Raw genomic sequence first — 15,467 nt, forward strand, 5'->3', positions numbered from 1 at the left:
TACATCTAATGGTGTCCATGTGGCAGCGTGGTGACTATCAATCCCTCGCCACTAAATACGTTTGGCATTTTGATGCTTTGAACGACCTCATCTCCTCATGAAAATTGATCCACAGGTCAAGAATAGCGAGCTCTTACATCTGATAGGGGCGTCGCCCATGGGGGGGACAAAATGCCTCTATAGCGCCCCCTTGAAATGTTCAAAAAACCCTCCCTATAGGAGTTTTTTTGGAGTTGGAACATGAAAATTGTTACACATGTGTATATTGTCCAGACGCACATAAAAGTCTCTGGCACCAATGGTCTACTCCAAACAGGAAGTCGGCCATTTTGATTTTGACTTGTCCTTTTGGTGTGATTTCCACATGTTGTATTTTCACAAACTAGTCCTAGGGATTTCATCCAATCGACTTCAAATTCTTTACAGATCATCCAGAGACCATGCTGATCAAAAGTTGTGCTCTGCATGTCTGTAGGTCAAAGGGCGTGGCTGCTATGGCACTGCCATTTTTGATCCATTGCCATGCATATTCGAGCAGCTCTCTCTCCCACATAATTCATCCAAACTGCTTCAAAATTTCTGTACATGATAAGAGCCCCGCTCTCAACACCTCCATATGCTCGTAGGCAATTTTGCTCATGGCGCTGCCTTGTGGAAACAGGAAATGCCATTTTTTACACTGACAAACACCAACCTCAAGCTCCTGACCTGATCAACTACATTTTGTGGCCACATGACGATCAAGTTGATGAATCTCCACAGTGACACACGTGTCCTGTCATGTTGCAAGGCTGCCGTGGCGGCAGTGGCAAGTTTTCATCTTTCGCCACGGAACATCAACTTGGTATAAATCCTTCATGCATTGTCCGATTTGCTCGAAATTTCACATGTGATGAGGGTCCACCCCTGAATGCACCTGGCCACATCTGGTTTCGCTCATGCCGCCCCCTTGTGGAAACAGGAAATGCCCTATTATACATTGACATTGTCAGATTTGCTCGAAACTTCACATGTGTGATGACGGTCCACCCCTGAACGCACCTGCCCACATCTGGTTACGCTCGTAGCGCCACCTGGTGGATGAACGAAACATTGCGTTTTTTCGCTCCTGCCAGGTTTTTTCTCCCTTCTCGCTTCGCGCCACAGCCCCCACGTGCCTCAGGCCCCCGCGGTTGCATGGGGGAGCGAGGGCCTGATCACAGATGCTTGCAGCTTTAATCATTCTTCTTCTACTTCTTCTGCGCATATAATCCCCAATTTGGCCCCTTTCCCAAATTCAAAAACTCACCAAATATGGCACACACGTTTGGTCTGGCGAAAAATTTTATAATCTATTGTCGTCCTGAATTTCCACCACTAGGTGGCGCTATAATCAAGGACAGTGCATTTTGGGTCATAACTCCCATATACGTTGTGGCACATTCAAAATCCTTGTATCCACGCCTTCAGTGAATTGTGCTGAAACTCCTCCTAGGCAATTTCACCGATTTGCACGAAAGTTTGCACACAGCATCTGTGGACTCTTCTGACAAAAAGTTATTAAAAGAATTTTGATATTCCAAAGAATACTGAAGTTATTAAATAGCAGCTTCCTGCAGATTTGGTACAAAACAGGAAGTGTTGCATATCTCCACAATGGTGTGTTGGAATGACATGAAACTCAATTTACTACTTCCCCATGAGCCCCTGAGGCTCTGTGCAAAATGTCAGGCAATGATCACAAGGTGGCGCTCTTTAAATTGAAGTATTTTATATCTCCACATTGGTTGCTCGGATTAACACGAAACTTAGAACAATTATTGTCAATGCCCTCCTGAGGATATCTGACAAAGGAGTTACCGATCTGCCACTAGGTGGCGCTGCGGTGGCAGTCTAAATTAATATTTGGCACTGTGCCAACACCATAACACTTATGGAAATGAAATTGATAGGGGTGGTAAAGACTGGCCCCTGTAACTCACACCAAAAATGACCAGCAGGTGGCACTATTTTCAATGCAAAAGCATTTTTGGCCCACAACTCCCACATAACATGTCACACGTTTTGAAACTTTATATCTCAGTGTTCCTTGAATTCAGCTGAATTGTGTGATGTAAGGTATGCCCACTTTTGCATTAAATTTCCATTTGCAAAATTGCGAACAATGAAAAACCTACTTTTTCGAACTCCTCCTAGGCGATTTGACTGATTTGCACCAAACTGTGCATGAAGCATCTGTGGACCCTCCTGACCAAAAGTTATTAAAAGAATTTTATTTGACCAAAAAACACCCAAAAAATATAAAACAACAAATTCCTGCATATTGTTTTCAAAACAGACAGTCTTTCATATCTTGAGCAAATACAGTCGGATTACCACAACACTTTTGCTAATTGTGTTCCATTGTGCAAAATTCAGTGCAAATCGGCCAATAGGTGGCGCTCTGGTGGCAGTCTAATTAGTGTAAATGGAAGTAAATTGGAAAATCTTCAAATCCTCTTCAAAACTCATCGACTTTCAACCTCTTCTTGTCCCTCATACTTTGAGCTAGAGACACCATGTCAACTTTTAAAGAGTCAGAAGACCTTGAACGCATTAACTGTACATAATCTATCTATCTTTATCTTTATTTCGGCCTTGACCAATATTCTTTTGTTTATCAACACTGGTAGATAATGATCTTGCCACCAGGTGATCTTTGGCTGCTCCTGACGCTACCGTCATAAAAACAAGAGACCGCACATGCGCAGTTGCGCACTCTCAGCTGATTGTAAACAGATAAGATGGCGACAAGACGCAACTTCAGTGTTCATTTAAAGCTAGACGTTTTGAAATATTCCAAACAAATGTCGGGGGAATACGCCGCAGAGCATATGACGCCTGGTATGCAGAGGACGGCAACAAGACCTTCACAAAAGGAGGAAACGTGAGAGCAGCTGACAAACGCAAGATAACGGCTTACCGTCTCCAGGTCCAGTAATTTCCTCTTTCGTTGGTGTCATGACTGCCCAGTACCTGAACAACTGAGCCGTGGCGGAACACAGGTATGTGGCGTGTCAGAGGAGAAACGAGTCGTTAACATTTCTCTTTGTGTTAGGTAACGTTAACGGCGTTAGGCTGACCAAACGTCCTCTTTTGCCCGGACATGTCCACTTTTCACGTCCCGTCCGGGGCGTCTGGGTTTTTTTTTTTATAAACTGATAATGTGTGTGTTAGAGTGCGGATATTTCTGTTCGAACCCGAACCGAGCCCGATATTATTTATAACCAAAGCACTGAGTTTGTGCCACACAGTTGTTACGGCTGAATTATTAATAAATGGTTGTGTGTTGACGTTCACCACGCTATCCCGACGTGCTTTAGGTAACTTATAATTTGTGGTTTATTAGCGTTATAAGCGTTCAGCCTCTAATGTGTGTATAGCGCATCTCACTCGATTAGCACTCGGCTAACTCCCGGGAGCATTCTCGGTGGTCGATGTTAGCCAAGACATGCCGGTGGTTGAACACTCGCTGAGCTAATGTGGACTAATGTTTGACTCTGTGGTCTGTTGTAGAGCATTGTGTTGTGTTTTGTGCACGTGCATGTGTACGGGGGTTGCCGTGTGTTTGTATATCCGTTATTGTTCAGTAAACGTGCATTTTATCTCGGGATGTCTTGAAATTTTCTTCACTCCTTCTTCGTTCTGCAATGAATGAGTGCACCGGCTTTCTACTGCGCCACAGCGCCACTTTAGCGGTTGGGAGGTGTATTGCACATTGGTAGTAAGTGTGAAATCTGTGACTATGCGGTTAGTACATTACATGTTTGATTTGAACGTTTATGGAGACGTGAATCGGTCGAGACCGGGAACCCCCAAATGAAAAACGGGGTTCGTTTTCAAGACGTTCATGCAGTGAACGTATTAGTCCAAGGCTAGTGCAGTATGTAAACACAGGCCGTGTCTTCACATGTCCGCGCTGCCGTCTCGAGACTGCTTCGCGCATGCTCCCAGAGCGCTGGGCTTTCTGGGAGATGTAGTCAATGTGGTTGCTTTGGGTCTTCTGTGTTGTGTTTGACATTGTTAAATATGTAAATAATGTGTAGGTAGATTCATGTTATATGTATGGCAACAGTCTTGTTTAGAATTGTTAGAATGTTGTTTAGAATGATAGCTGATGGAGAAAATATTAACCAGCTTAAAGACTTATGTTCTATTTATTGTGTGGCAAGTGGAAACAGCTGGCATATGACGCCTACTTAGGGTGTGTAACCATCTTTATCTATGGAAGCCCATTTTCACCAGTAATGGAAAAAAATAAATTGCTATTCCTAATCAAAATTGTGAGATAAAAAGTCATTATTACGAATGTAGCCTAGTTTTAAAATTAATTTGTGGCATGTTGTCTTGTAAGGTGTGTGGCATCATGGTGGCTGCACATGGGACAGAGGATGAGATGATTTGCTGTTTCAAGGCAGGACAACTAGTACACTGTGGTGTAGTCAATAGTAAATATTGGTGATTTACAAAAACACCAAAAACTATTTTTACTGTTAATGTAAACGTTAATGTAAATAATACAGTACTTTCTTTGTAGTAATATATAGAAAATATTCATTTTTACTGTAAAGACAGGTTTACATAAATATTTCTGCTCTTTAAATAAAAAAAAAATACAGTATTTGTATTTTCAAATTTGGCTGTGATTTTTTTTTTTGTTTTTAATTGAAAGCCTCCTTCAAATAGTAGCCTGCCCCTATTTGTAGCCTGGTCCCAAACTATTATTTTGTTAATAGTAGCCCCGGCTACTATTTGAGGAAATCTGTATGTATGTAACATACAGTCACTGGCCACTTTGTGTACACCTGTGTAATCTAATGCAATCCAGTAAAACGACTATACCATGATTTTTTCCCTGAAGCTTATAAATTTTCGGTTATTGTTGACATCGTCTAGAAAGTGGTGACTCTACTTTGTTTATTATTGAGGTCATAGTGAATGGTGGTGGTGTACTGAGGTGGCCTCCTAATTTTGTCTAATTGAGGAGGACAAAATATTAGGAACACTTTTAAATATACTGCACTCCAGTACACCAGCACCACCCGCTACGACGAATTCTACGAAGTAGAATAATCACCTTTTTGACAAAAGCTGAAAAAGTAAAAGCTTTGTAAACGTAGAATGTGTGGCAGAGCTGTTGTATTGACTTGTATTAGATTGCGCAAGTGTACATAATAAAGTGGCCAGTAAGCCCCACATTTACACCAACATGTCTTCGGCACTCGGCCTGCGGCCTCGTGCCTACGACCGAATCACAGCCGTGACAATATCACAGTACAACATCACGAGCTTGAGTGTGATATTGCTTTTATACAACAGTTCAACAGTTAAATAAGCAAGGCTGATTAAGAAATGTTGAAAAATGAGGACAAAATAGATAATTTAAGCATTTTATTTGTCTTCCGCCAACAAAAATAGGACTCCGCTGTCACTGTTGCTATGTAATGCAGACATGGTGCGCCAGGCACTTACTCTTTATACACATTTATCTGCACGTTTCCATTAATTGTGCAGCCGGTGAAATAAGTCTCTGGTGGCTGCATGGTGGACTGTCGCTTCACAGGCACAGCCGACTCTGCCTTCTGATCTGACAGTATGTTGCTTTTCTCCAAGTCATTGAGCTCCGCTGATGAAACACTGACAAACCTGGATGTGTGCTCAGATGGATTCAGCTTCTCCTCTCCCTCATCTTCCTCTGATGACCATTCATAGTTCAATTCAAAACTTATTTTAGGAAATAAATCCATATTTTTGGCTGTTTGACAGTGGATGAATTAATTAGCCTACAACGCAACTTCTGACCTAACTGACACTAACCATCAGTTTTGATTTGATTGTTGATTGTAATCAGCTGTGAGGTGGAGTGATACATATACAGTGAAATAACCGTGATGTTGTACTCCAATATCGTCACGATTTTACTGTCTCTCGACCAATCAGATTGCAGGGCTGGAACTAATTGTTGTATAATTATTGTTATATCATTGCTAGATATCATGATGTGTGTAATTTTCATATACTTTCCTCTAAGGTGTTACATTTCTTGAGTTACACTGTTGAAAATCCACACTTCTTGTAAATTGGATTGTGGCTGTCCATTCATTCATGGAACATACACAGATTTAAATCTCGGTATTAGAGGTGCTGCGTAGTTCTTGACGTTCACAATTTTGGCCAAAAAGTCACTTTTGGAAGAAAAATTCTTGGATTTCTTTTTCTGTACAAGAGAATGAGTGAACTGCTCTACAGCACCAAACTTTAATTTGATATAAGCATGGAATTAGCAGTTTCCTTCTCAATGGTCTCATTTGGTTACAGATCAATCACAAGTAATTTCAGTTTGACATGTGAAGGGACAGTTCAGATATTTTGAAATGGGTTTGTTTGAGATACTTATCCACTGTACAACATACAGTCGATGTCAGTCGGCACACCCCCAGTTTGGAGAAGTAGACTTGAGTCTCACACAGAAGCTAAGAGATGTGGAGGGGTCAGCAATAAAACTCATTTCCGCCACCTAAAAAAATCAGTATCATTTTATGTGTATGCTATATTGAGAGTATTTTCACCTACAGTCAGACAGTGATTTACAATGGGGAACTCAAGTTGTTATATTGCTCTCTTCAAAGATTACATTGAGAAAAAAAAGTGATTTAACATCATTGAACACAGGAGCTGCTGGTCGACCAATGCCTCCACTAGGAATTTTGTTTGTGTTATTGAGTAACTTTGGCGTTTAAAAAGTTTAGTTTGGATTCACGAAAGTCACACAATGACACAAACAAACTAACTGATCAAAGCAGCAGTAGACCAGCAGCTCTTGTGTTCAGCGAACCAAAATTACTGTTCTTGTAAATTGAAGTCTGGTGGCTTTGACAAGGGGAACTTAGGCCAATAATGGCTTCCCCGTCTGTGAGGGCTGTCAAATGGAAAGGTAAAGTGGTGAAAATACTCTCACTATAGCGTAAACTTAAACTGCTGTAGACTTTTTTTGCTGCTGCCCCTAATCCACAAAAGTACATTTTCATAGCTTCTGTGTCAGTACTTCTGCCGCTTCTCCAAACTGGGGGCATGCCAACAGATATCTACTGTATGTAGTACACAGACCATAAATAAATACCCCGTACAACCACACTAAAAGAAATTGGAACTATTCTCTTTAAAGTGTTCAAACAGAACACGGAGCACCTTTGAGACCCCAGACTCTGCAGTATAATTTTTACTTTGTCTCATCACTGTACTGTTTTTCTTCCTAAAGCAAAGTTAAGCCACCCCCTCAGATTTCCCCGAGCAAGTCCAGTGGTGGAGAGTTTTGTGTGGCCGCCATTTTTGCCTCGTCTCGCTCCTGGTTCATCACCAACCCCAACATGAAAAGGGACAAAGGTTAGATTGTGGCCACAGGCCCTTTTGCATTTGCAAATGGATACATCTTGACACATGTTTTACTGCCTACAGTTTCTCCTCAATATTGAGAATGCACTTTTTAATAATCATATGTAGTTTCAGCTTAATCAGTAGTTTTATCACTGCCTTATTTTACATCCTCTTCATAGATCAGTCCAGACAGTCGGTTGTCGACTCGCTGTACATCATCAGTTGCTATGGTAACTTGGTGGAGCATGTTCTGGAGCCCCGGCCAATCAGCACTGCTCAAAAAATTAGTGATGACACACCTTTGGAGCTTAGCACCTGTCCAAGGGCCTGCTGGACTCTGGCCAGGTAACACTGTGTTAACGGCTTCATCCTAGAAAAAGTCCTCCCCCCCCCAATACAGTCAGTCTCATAGCTGATTGGTCTTTTGGAACAGGACTCCACAGTGGAATGAGCTGCAACCACCCTTCAACTCCAACCATCCCCTGGTGTTGGCCTCAGACCTGGTGCAGTACTATCAGTATCTTTGGGCTGGTAAGCACTAAACAACTCTTTCTTTTTGTGTCTTAAAAAGAAAAATAAACTTCAGACCTCTCAAAACAAAGTAATTAGAGTAATACTCAAACTCCATTCCAGAACCCACCTCCTTCCTGCTCACTTCATCAGTCTGAAGTGGCTCAGAGTAGAGGAGAGAGTAACCCAGTTCAAGTTGTGCCTAGTTCACAGGATTATTAACAAATCAGTTCCAAAATATTTGTGGGACTATTTTGTAAGGGTTGGGGACACTCATGGGTATTCCACTATGGGTAGCTCTACTGATTTCGTGCCTTGGCGTTTTAGGACTTTTATGGGGAAAAATACCTTCCTATACTCAGCAGCAGTCTTGTGGAATGGGTTACCTACAAATATTAAATTAGCCAGTTCCTTAGCAAGTTTTAAAACTAAAAAGCTGGATGATGAATAATCTATCCTAACTACAAATCAGCCATGATAGTATGGAGTTTAGCTAATTCATGTATTTTTCATATGCTCTTCCTTAATATGTCTTCTCTCTATGCTGTGATGTCTATGCATTGTCTGTCTTATGTATTGGCTGTTGTATTGCAATGTCTTTGTCATATATATTGGCTCTTGTACTGTCTTTGTTTCCTGTCCATATATGTTCTATATCCAAAGGACCACAATGGAAACAAGCCTTCGGGCTTTATTGTGTTTTTATCCTTTTGGTTTTACCAATAAAAATTTCAATCAATCAATCAATCAATCAGTCACTGGTTTACACAAACAAGAATGTTCACAGTATCAAGTTGTGTTCAAATAGGATTCAAAATAACATTTTGGGAAAGTATAAATGCATATGAAGTTAGTGAAAAACAGTAGAGGCCAATGCAAATCACAGCAGATTGCTTTAGATGCTGATACCAAAAATAACAATGTGGCAAATGGCAGTGTACATTGCTGGTCGATACTCCGCAATTCATACATGGGGTCACTTAAAGTCAGAGTAGAAACGCAAAGGGCCCTGTTTAAATGATCTGTAGTGCATGGTCTTAAGTGTATGGCCCAAATGCATTTAGGGCATATCCAACTCTTCTTTTTCTAGTTAAACTGCGCATAATCTGGGCACAAAGGTGCAAGTTGCAAATGGGTTATATTTAGTCCTTTAATTATTAATAGGTGTGTTTTGGGTGTGACATAAGTGGTTGATAATTTAACCAGTCAGTGTCATCTCCCATTCCTTTAAAAGCCAGGTGCGCCTGTACCTCACACACTGCTATTTTAATGGCACATTTGGCAAAATGTAGAGACGAGTGTTTCTTTGCTTGTGTGGTAAGTGAAAGCATGCAAGGAACTATGGGAGCATCAGGAATCCACCAAAGGGTCTCCTTATCCGAAGCAGGGTTGAAAAGGACAGGAGGGTGTTGTATGCTGTACGGATTGTAAACTCAAGCCAATTGTCCTGATGTTGGCGCTACAGCAAGCGTCTAAAGTTCAAAACTTTGAAAATTCATAACAACGTGCTACAACTTCACAACTTTCATCAAACTGTAGCCCCAATACTGAAGAAACTTTTGTACCCTTAAACCTATTAAAAAATATGAAGTTCATCACTCTGTTTTTTTTTTTCAAAAACTGTAAAACTTCTTAAAACGGTACTGTATACATGCAAATTCTTGCCAAATAAATCTTCAATGTTCATGAAAAAAATGACAAAATTCTAGAGTCATGGTAGATGATGTGTGGCAAATTTCAGAATTTTATCTCAAAAACTGAATTTTTGACAGCATTTTGAATTTTGCTCTAATGTGAACAATTGGAGTCAATGTAAAAATGGCATTTTTAAACATCAGTTTTTCACTTATAGAGCAAATCAATCATTGTTACAAACAAATTACCAACATCTCCATGTTGTCTAAATGCAATATGTGTATTTTCAGATTTTTGTCTTAATAACTGAATTTTTTTACAGTGGTTTCAAATCTGCCTTTCCATGCACGGATAGCTGCTTTCTTGCCAATTAGCTCAGAGCGGTAGATGACCGTCTTAGGTTCCAGAGGTTGCGGATTCGAGCTTCAACTGGTGCAGAATCCACATTGTAATGTAAACATCTTCTTGTGCTCCAGCTTACTGCTTAAAATTGCCTGAGCATGACATGCAGCATCTTCAAATCTTTTTTCTGCTAGAAAATCTGCCTTCTCATGCTTGAAAATAAACCAAACTTTGCACAAAGATCCATTGTCAATACTTCAGTGTGAAACTATCTGAGGCTTCTCACTTTGCACATAGCTCAACTAGTTAAACATAAGTTTTTCACTTATGAAGCAAATTAATGATTGTTAAAATAAATTACCAACATCTCCATGCTGTCTAGACGCAATATGTGTATTTTCAGATTTTTGTTTCGATAACTGAATTTTTTACAGTGGTTTGAAATCTGCTTTTCCATGCATGGACAGCTACTAAACCTGCACGTCTGGCTTAGTCAATTTGTGAAGCTACGCATGAATTGTCACTGACTAATTAGCTCAGTGAGATAGAAACTGATTCTTCGTCTCAGAGGTTGTGAGTTCAAGCCTCAGCTGATGCAAAAGGCAGATTGTGTTGCTAAATTCCTAGATGTCTTCCAGTTCTTCTGCTTGTTGCTCAGAATTGCCTAAAAATGCCCGGACCCGACCCATTGCTGCGCAGCAGCTATAATTGTTTTAGAGTTTCCTCAACTTTTTTTCAGCTTCTTTATATGTAAATACCAAAGATGCTGTGCTAAGGAGTTTCCTTTTTTCTCTCCTTTCATCCTAATACAATATGTTAAATTAAGTAGTATCAGCATTATTTGCAAAAATATATTGATTCAAAAGGGAGTTTAAATACCAATTGCATCAATGCCACTGGTGTTTTTGCTTGGACTGCATGTACTGTTTTGTTTATTATATGTATGCATCGATATATAGGAAAAGTAAAAGTCTCTGTATGTTTTGGTTGCACGGGCTTACAGAGCCATGTTTTTTTTTCTGTATGTACTACTGTATGCAGTCACTATTCCCTGCTGATTTTCCATGTTGACTGTGTTCAGAGCCACTCATCAGCCTGTTATTGGTGCCACATGCTGAGAAGAGACCTCTCCAGTCAGCAGCCATACCATTTCCTTTCTCAAAGACTTTGGTGAAAGATACTTCCATCATTTCTACTATTTCATATCCTCTAAGCCCTGTCAGAAGGAATCCCTGTTCTTCAGTTTGGTTCTGCACCTTGAATCCATCCTTTGCTGACCACACTACTTGCCAGCCTCAGGACATGCAAGCACAATTCTATAAGATGCTGCGCTCAGACCAATTAGCTGACACCCTAAACTCTCTCTAATTCAGTAACAAGTACAGAGCAGTAAGCACTTTAGGTTGCCCTCTGAAAGGCCAATTTGCAAAAGCACAGAGTGCACACGGATGGCCACACACGGAATCAATCCACCCCCTGGAATAGGCTGGCGTTTTGAGCTCCCTCCATAATTATAAACACACAAAATCTGTAATTAGCGCTTGAGGCTGCCCCCGGCAAGTGGTAGCTGTGTTTACCCTAATTTCTCTGCTCGTCTCTGTTGACTTCTGCACTGCTCCAGGTCTAACTGGTAGGATATTTTCTCAAATTAGTGATAATGGTCTCTCCTAGTGTCAGAGCGATGAGGACACGTTAGAGTGACGGGCATGCGTGTCCACCATCCTCTCTGCCAGCATGGGCAGCGGGACTGGCTGCATAATGAAAGAGTCATTGCATTAACATTAACATCCAATTAACAAGAGCCAGATAATACCGCCATGTCTTTTTAGTCCCTTAAACCAGCCAAGTGTGAACCAATGCGATGTCACAATGCTATAAACATAATTGTTCAGCCCTCTACCCACTTCTTGTGCTCCTGCCATTTACCCTTCAGGCCAACATCTTCGACACCACCAACACTGACTGAGTTACAGCCCTCTCCTCTGCTGTTTCCTCCAGGGCTTGGCAGCGCAACGGAGAAGTGATCCAGGAGAGAGAGTCAATTTGACCTTAAGATGAATTACAGCACAGCCATACTCCCCTTGTCCAGTTGGGTCTCGCCAAGCATAAAGATCATGCCACTGCAGATGAAACTGAAAAGACACAAAGTTTTCACTTGCAGAACAAATTGTGTTGTCTAGGTCTAGTTTAAATTGCCACACAATCACAAGGGAGAATAAGTGGCAAGAGAGGAAATGAGAAAGGAAGATTTTTACTGTTTGACAAGAAACAAGAAAGTTCTGTGAGAGTTAAAGGATGAGGGGAAAAAATCTGTATACATATCCCCTTCAGGTAATTGTTTAATAAAATAAAGGTGGCACAAGGGGAGGAGATGGCAATACTTGATTGACAGCCTGTGGTCTCTGGTCTCATGGCTCTATATTGCATGACCCAAGCTGATTAAAAATGCAGTATGCAGGGAAAGGAATTGGAAGGGGAGAGGAAGGGCAGGGGTCAGGCCAGACCGGAGCCTCCAGGACGAGATGATAAAAGGCAGCAGTGGCGCCACTTTATGGTCACTATCTCCACCTGTCCATCTGTAGCAGCTCCTGGCAGCACTCAGCCTTGCAGACGACAGCAGCGTGCAGCACTGCCTTGGAGAGATAAGGAAGAAAGAGACACACATTATACAGTATACTCGAGGAGATGCTGTAGTATGATCTGGCTTAATAAAAGCAGCCTCGAGCCAACAGAATGACTACTCCAATCCCTATAATAACAATGTCTGTACTTTGATGAATGTGAGGTTTTCACAGCCTCATTAACTAAATTAAGACGTTTTATTCAGAGTGAGTTTTTCCACATATGATTTTTTTTTCTTCTGGGTGATATTTACCTAGCTGTCCACAGTATGTTTTCCTCACCTCCACCCCTCGCCCCAGAGTTGCTCTGAAGTGAACAAACCGGTGAATAATTTACCACCTGTATATCTTGCTGGCTCCTTTGAGCCTGGCGATGATGGCAGCAAAAGAGGCTATGCTTTGGCCCTGGCCCTCCCCTCCCTACCTGTCATATAATGTGCTAATTGTGGAGACTGACTGACTGGCTGGCTTGGCTGCTCCCTTGGGACTTTGAGGCCCATGACAGGTCAGCCACAGTTGCCTCGTCAATAGATCTAATTGCTCCGAGAGAGAGGCCAGAGTATAGGCTTTGGAGCATCAAGCGTTTGGTAAAGAGAAACCATGGCGCCATGACTGGGTCAGTAATCAAAGAGAGGCAGAGAAAGGATGGGGTAAGTGTAGCGCTGGCTGAATGAAGGAACTGTCAGTCAAATACACCTTGAATGATAGATAATGACTAAGCTATCCCAGTTTGTCAGTATGCCAGCACCTATCTGCCAGAGTACTACTCAAAAGAAGAAAGTGAGTAGAGAGACAGGTGGAGCAGTTGAGAGGGAGCCTGGCAAGTTTGGCAGCCAAGTCTGACAGGTCAAAGCAGTTAGAGGAAAAATGAAATCCTAAAAATGTGAATCTTTACAAAATACAAATGAAAGAGATAAAGGTGAACAGAGTGGCCAGCCCAGACAAGAAGGCTATCCTCTGTCCACCGTGCAGCCAGGTCTCCAGATCTATCAGATTGTTAGCCCTTTATCTAGCCCTGCAGATCGGCCTTTCCGGCCCCAGGAGGCCAGGCTACATCAATACCTAGGCAGCCTTTGTTCTTGTTCTGACTCCCTGCTTCACTGCTTGGGCTAACAGGCCATTGGCTACTGGCCTTCAGCACAGCAAAACATGACTCTCTCCACACTCAATAAAGACTGTGACAGAGACAACTCTGTTCGTCCGTGGTGAAGGGAAGATTGTTTTTCTGCTTACGTGTGTGAGCAAACAATTGTTAGGGTGCTTGTTAAAGAGGCAGACCTAAAACAAACCATCCTGTTCTTTAACAAGGCAGCTTTTATTATGAGTTGCTAGAAATCATATATTTTATAAATTACAGTTCAAGCTTATCTTTAATATCAAATATCAGAAGAAAATAGTTTATGAGGTATGGCTCTACTGATTGACAACTTTTTTTCTGCCATTGCTGGCCAGAAGTATGTCTTCTAAGTGATTTCTTTCTTCTTTTAAGATTTGTTCTACAGACACATTCAGAAAATACAGTCATAAGGATGCACATGAGAGAACATCATATAACACAGGAGTAAACCTCAATCAATAGTCACCTTTCCCCAAAAAGTCTGCACAAAAAATTCAGCCTCAGAATGTATTCAATTCTCAGATGAGACGGTCTGTTTTTGGCTAATCCAGCAGATTAAATGCCTGAGAAATGAAGATATTTCATCACATTGATGCATAATTGATATAGAATATAGATATCACCATACAGCAGTTCTGCTTATTGATTTACAGTGCTGCTCACAAAGAGCTAATATACAGGATATAGGAGCCAGATATATTAGATGCAGAGATATCATGATTGGTCATGGTATGATTTGATTGGTATGAAAAAGTACTACCAGTAGCAGTACTTATGGATTTCTCTATAAGACAGTGATGGTACAGTATGTTCGGCCTGCAGAAGGCTGAGAGTCAACACTTGTAGTTGAATATTTCAGTATCATTGTTAGGCAAAAAGGCTGAACTTGGTTCATCTTCTGCTGCAACACAATGGGGCAAAAGTTATCTAACACTTGCAAGCATACATTTCTGGCAGTTTATCATTTATCAAGCAATTATCACAATGAAAGACTTCCCTTAGTTGTAAATGTCCTGTCACACGATATTATAAATGACTGTTGTAGTTTGCCATCAGATGAGCCTTTAAATTAGTGGATCATTCCATCTCTACCTGAAACAACACTAAATAGTGGGTTTAAGGCAGTGCAGTTTTTGATGTAAATAGCTTCACTGTTTTCCCACAAGATAGTGATGACATGTTTGACCTGCAGAACGCTGAGTTGTCTATGTCATAGTATTTCTGAGTTTCTCTGGAAATAGTCGAGCAATGCAAAACTGGTTATTGGTCAAACATTCAGTTCATTTCCCCCAAAGCTCTAAATTTCTGTGCTACATTTTACACATGCTCTAAAGGGCACTATTACTTTTAAATTGATGAATATCCTTTTCCACTTCTCTGCAATAATTTCCAAGTAACGACATCATGATACTTGTTTATTCTGTAATATTTCTTCAAATCCATCAATAGCAAAAGATGGTCATTTTTACAATACCTGTAGCCATACATTCAGACTCCTTTCTTGAGTGCAGTGTAATAAGTTTGCACTTTAAAAATTGCTGTGAAATTGCATTGATGTCCTGTCTCTTATGAGCCAGTAATGAGCATTGTAAAAGCAGGAGGCCAAGCGGCTAGCTAGCCAGGCACTAAGATGGGTGGATATGACTGTAACTGCTGACTTCAGTCTGGCTCCTGACACGCAAGCATGCACGCATGCACGCACCCACACACAAACACACACACACACACACACACACAGGGAGGGTTGTGTCTTTGCTTGACCCATTGGGATGACTACTAGCTCCCCACACCAGGGCCTGGCTGTTGCCCTTGTCATTGAAAGCCCTCTCCCCACTGGAAACCCGATCCAG

General features: G+C 41.3%; 1 protein-coding gene across 8 annotated transcripts in view; it reads left to right on the forward strand.

Annotated features, from left to right (window-relative positions):
• The window catches only part of bcas3 (BCAS3 microtubule associated cell migration factor), an 877,760-nt gene that overhangs the window by 311,358 nt on the left and 550,935 nt on the right, over nt 1–15,467 (forward strand). For all 8 annotated transcript variants that reach the window (XM_078166843.1, XM_078166844.1, XM_078166849.1 and 5 more), the window contains 3 exons: nt 7,277–7,401; nt 7,572–7,737; nt 7,826–7,923. In XM_078166843.1, the coding sequence (XP_078022969.1) occupies nt 7,277–7,401; nt 7,572–7,737; nt 7,826–7,923 (389 nt within the window). The remainder of the gene's footprint in view (nt 1–7,276; nt 7,402–7,571; nt 7,738–7,825; nt 7,924–15,467) is intronic.

Source organism: Epinephelus lanceolatus, chromosome 4 (assembly GCF_041903045.1).
Source record: "Epinephelus lanceolatus isolate andai-2023 chromosome 4, ASM4190304v1, whole genome shotgun sequence".
NCBI classification, from domain to species: Eukaryota; Metazoa; Chordata; class Actinopteri; order Perciformes; family Serranidae; genus Epinephelus; species Epinephelus lanceolatus.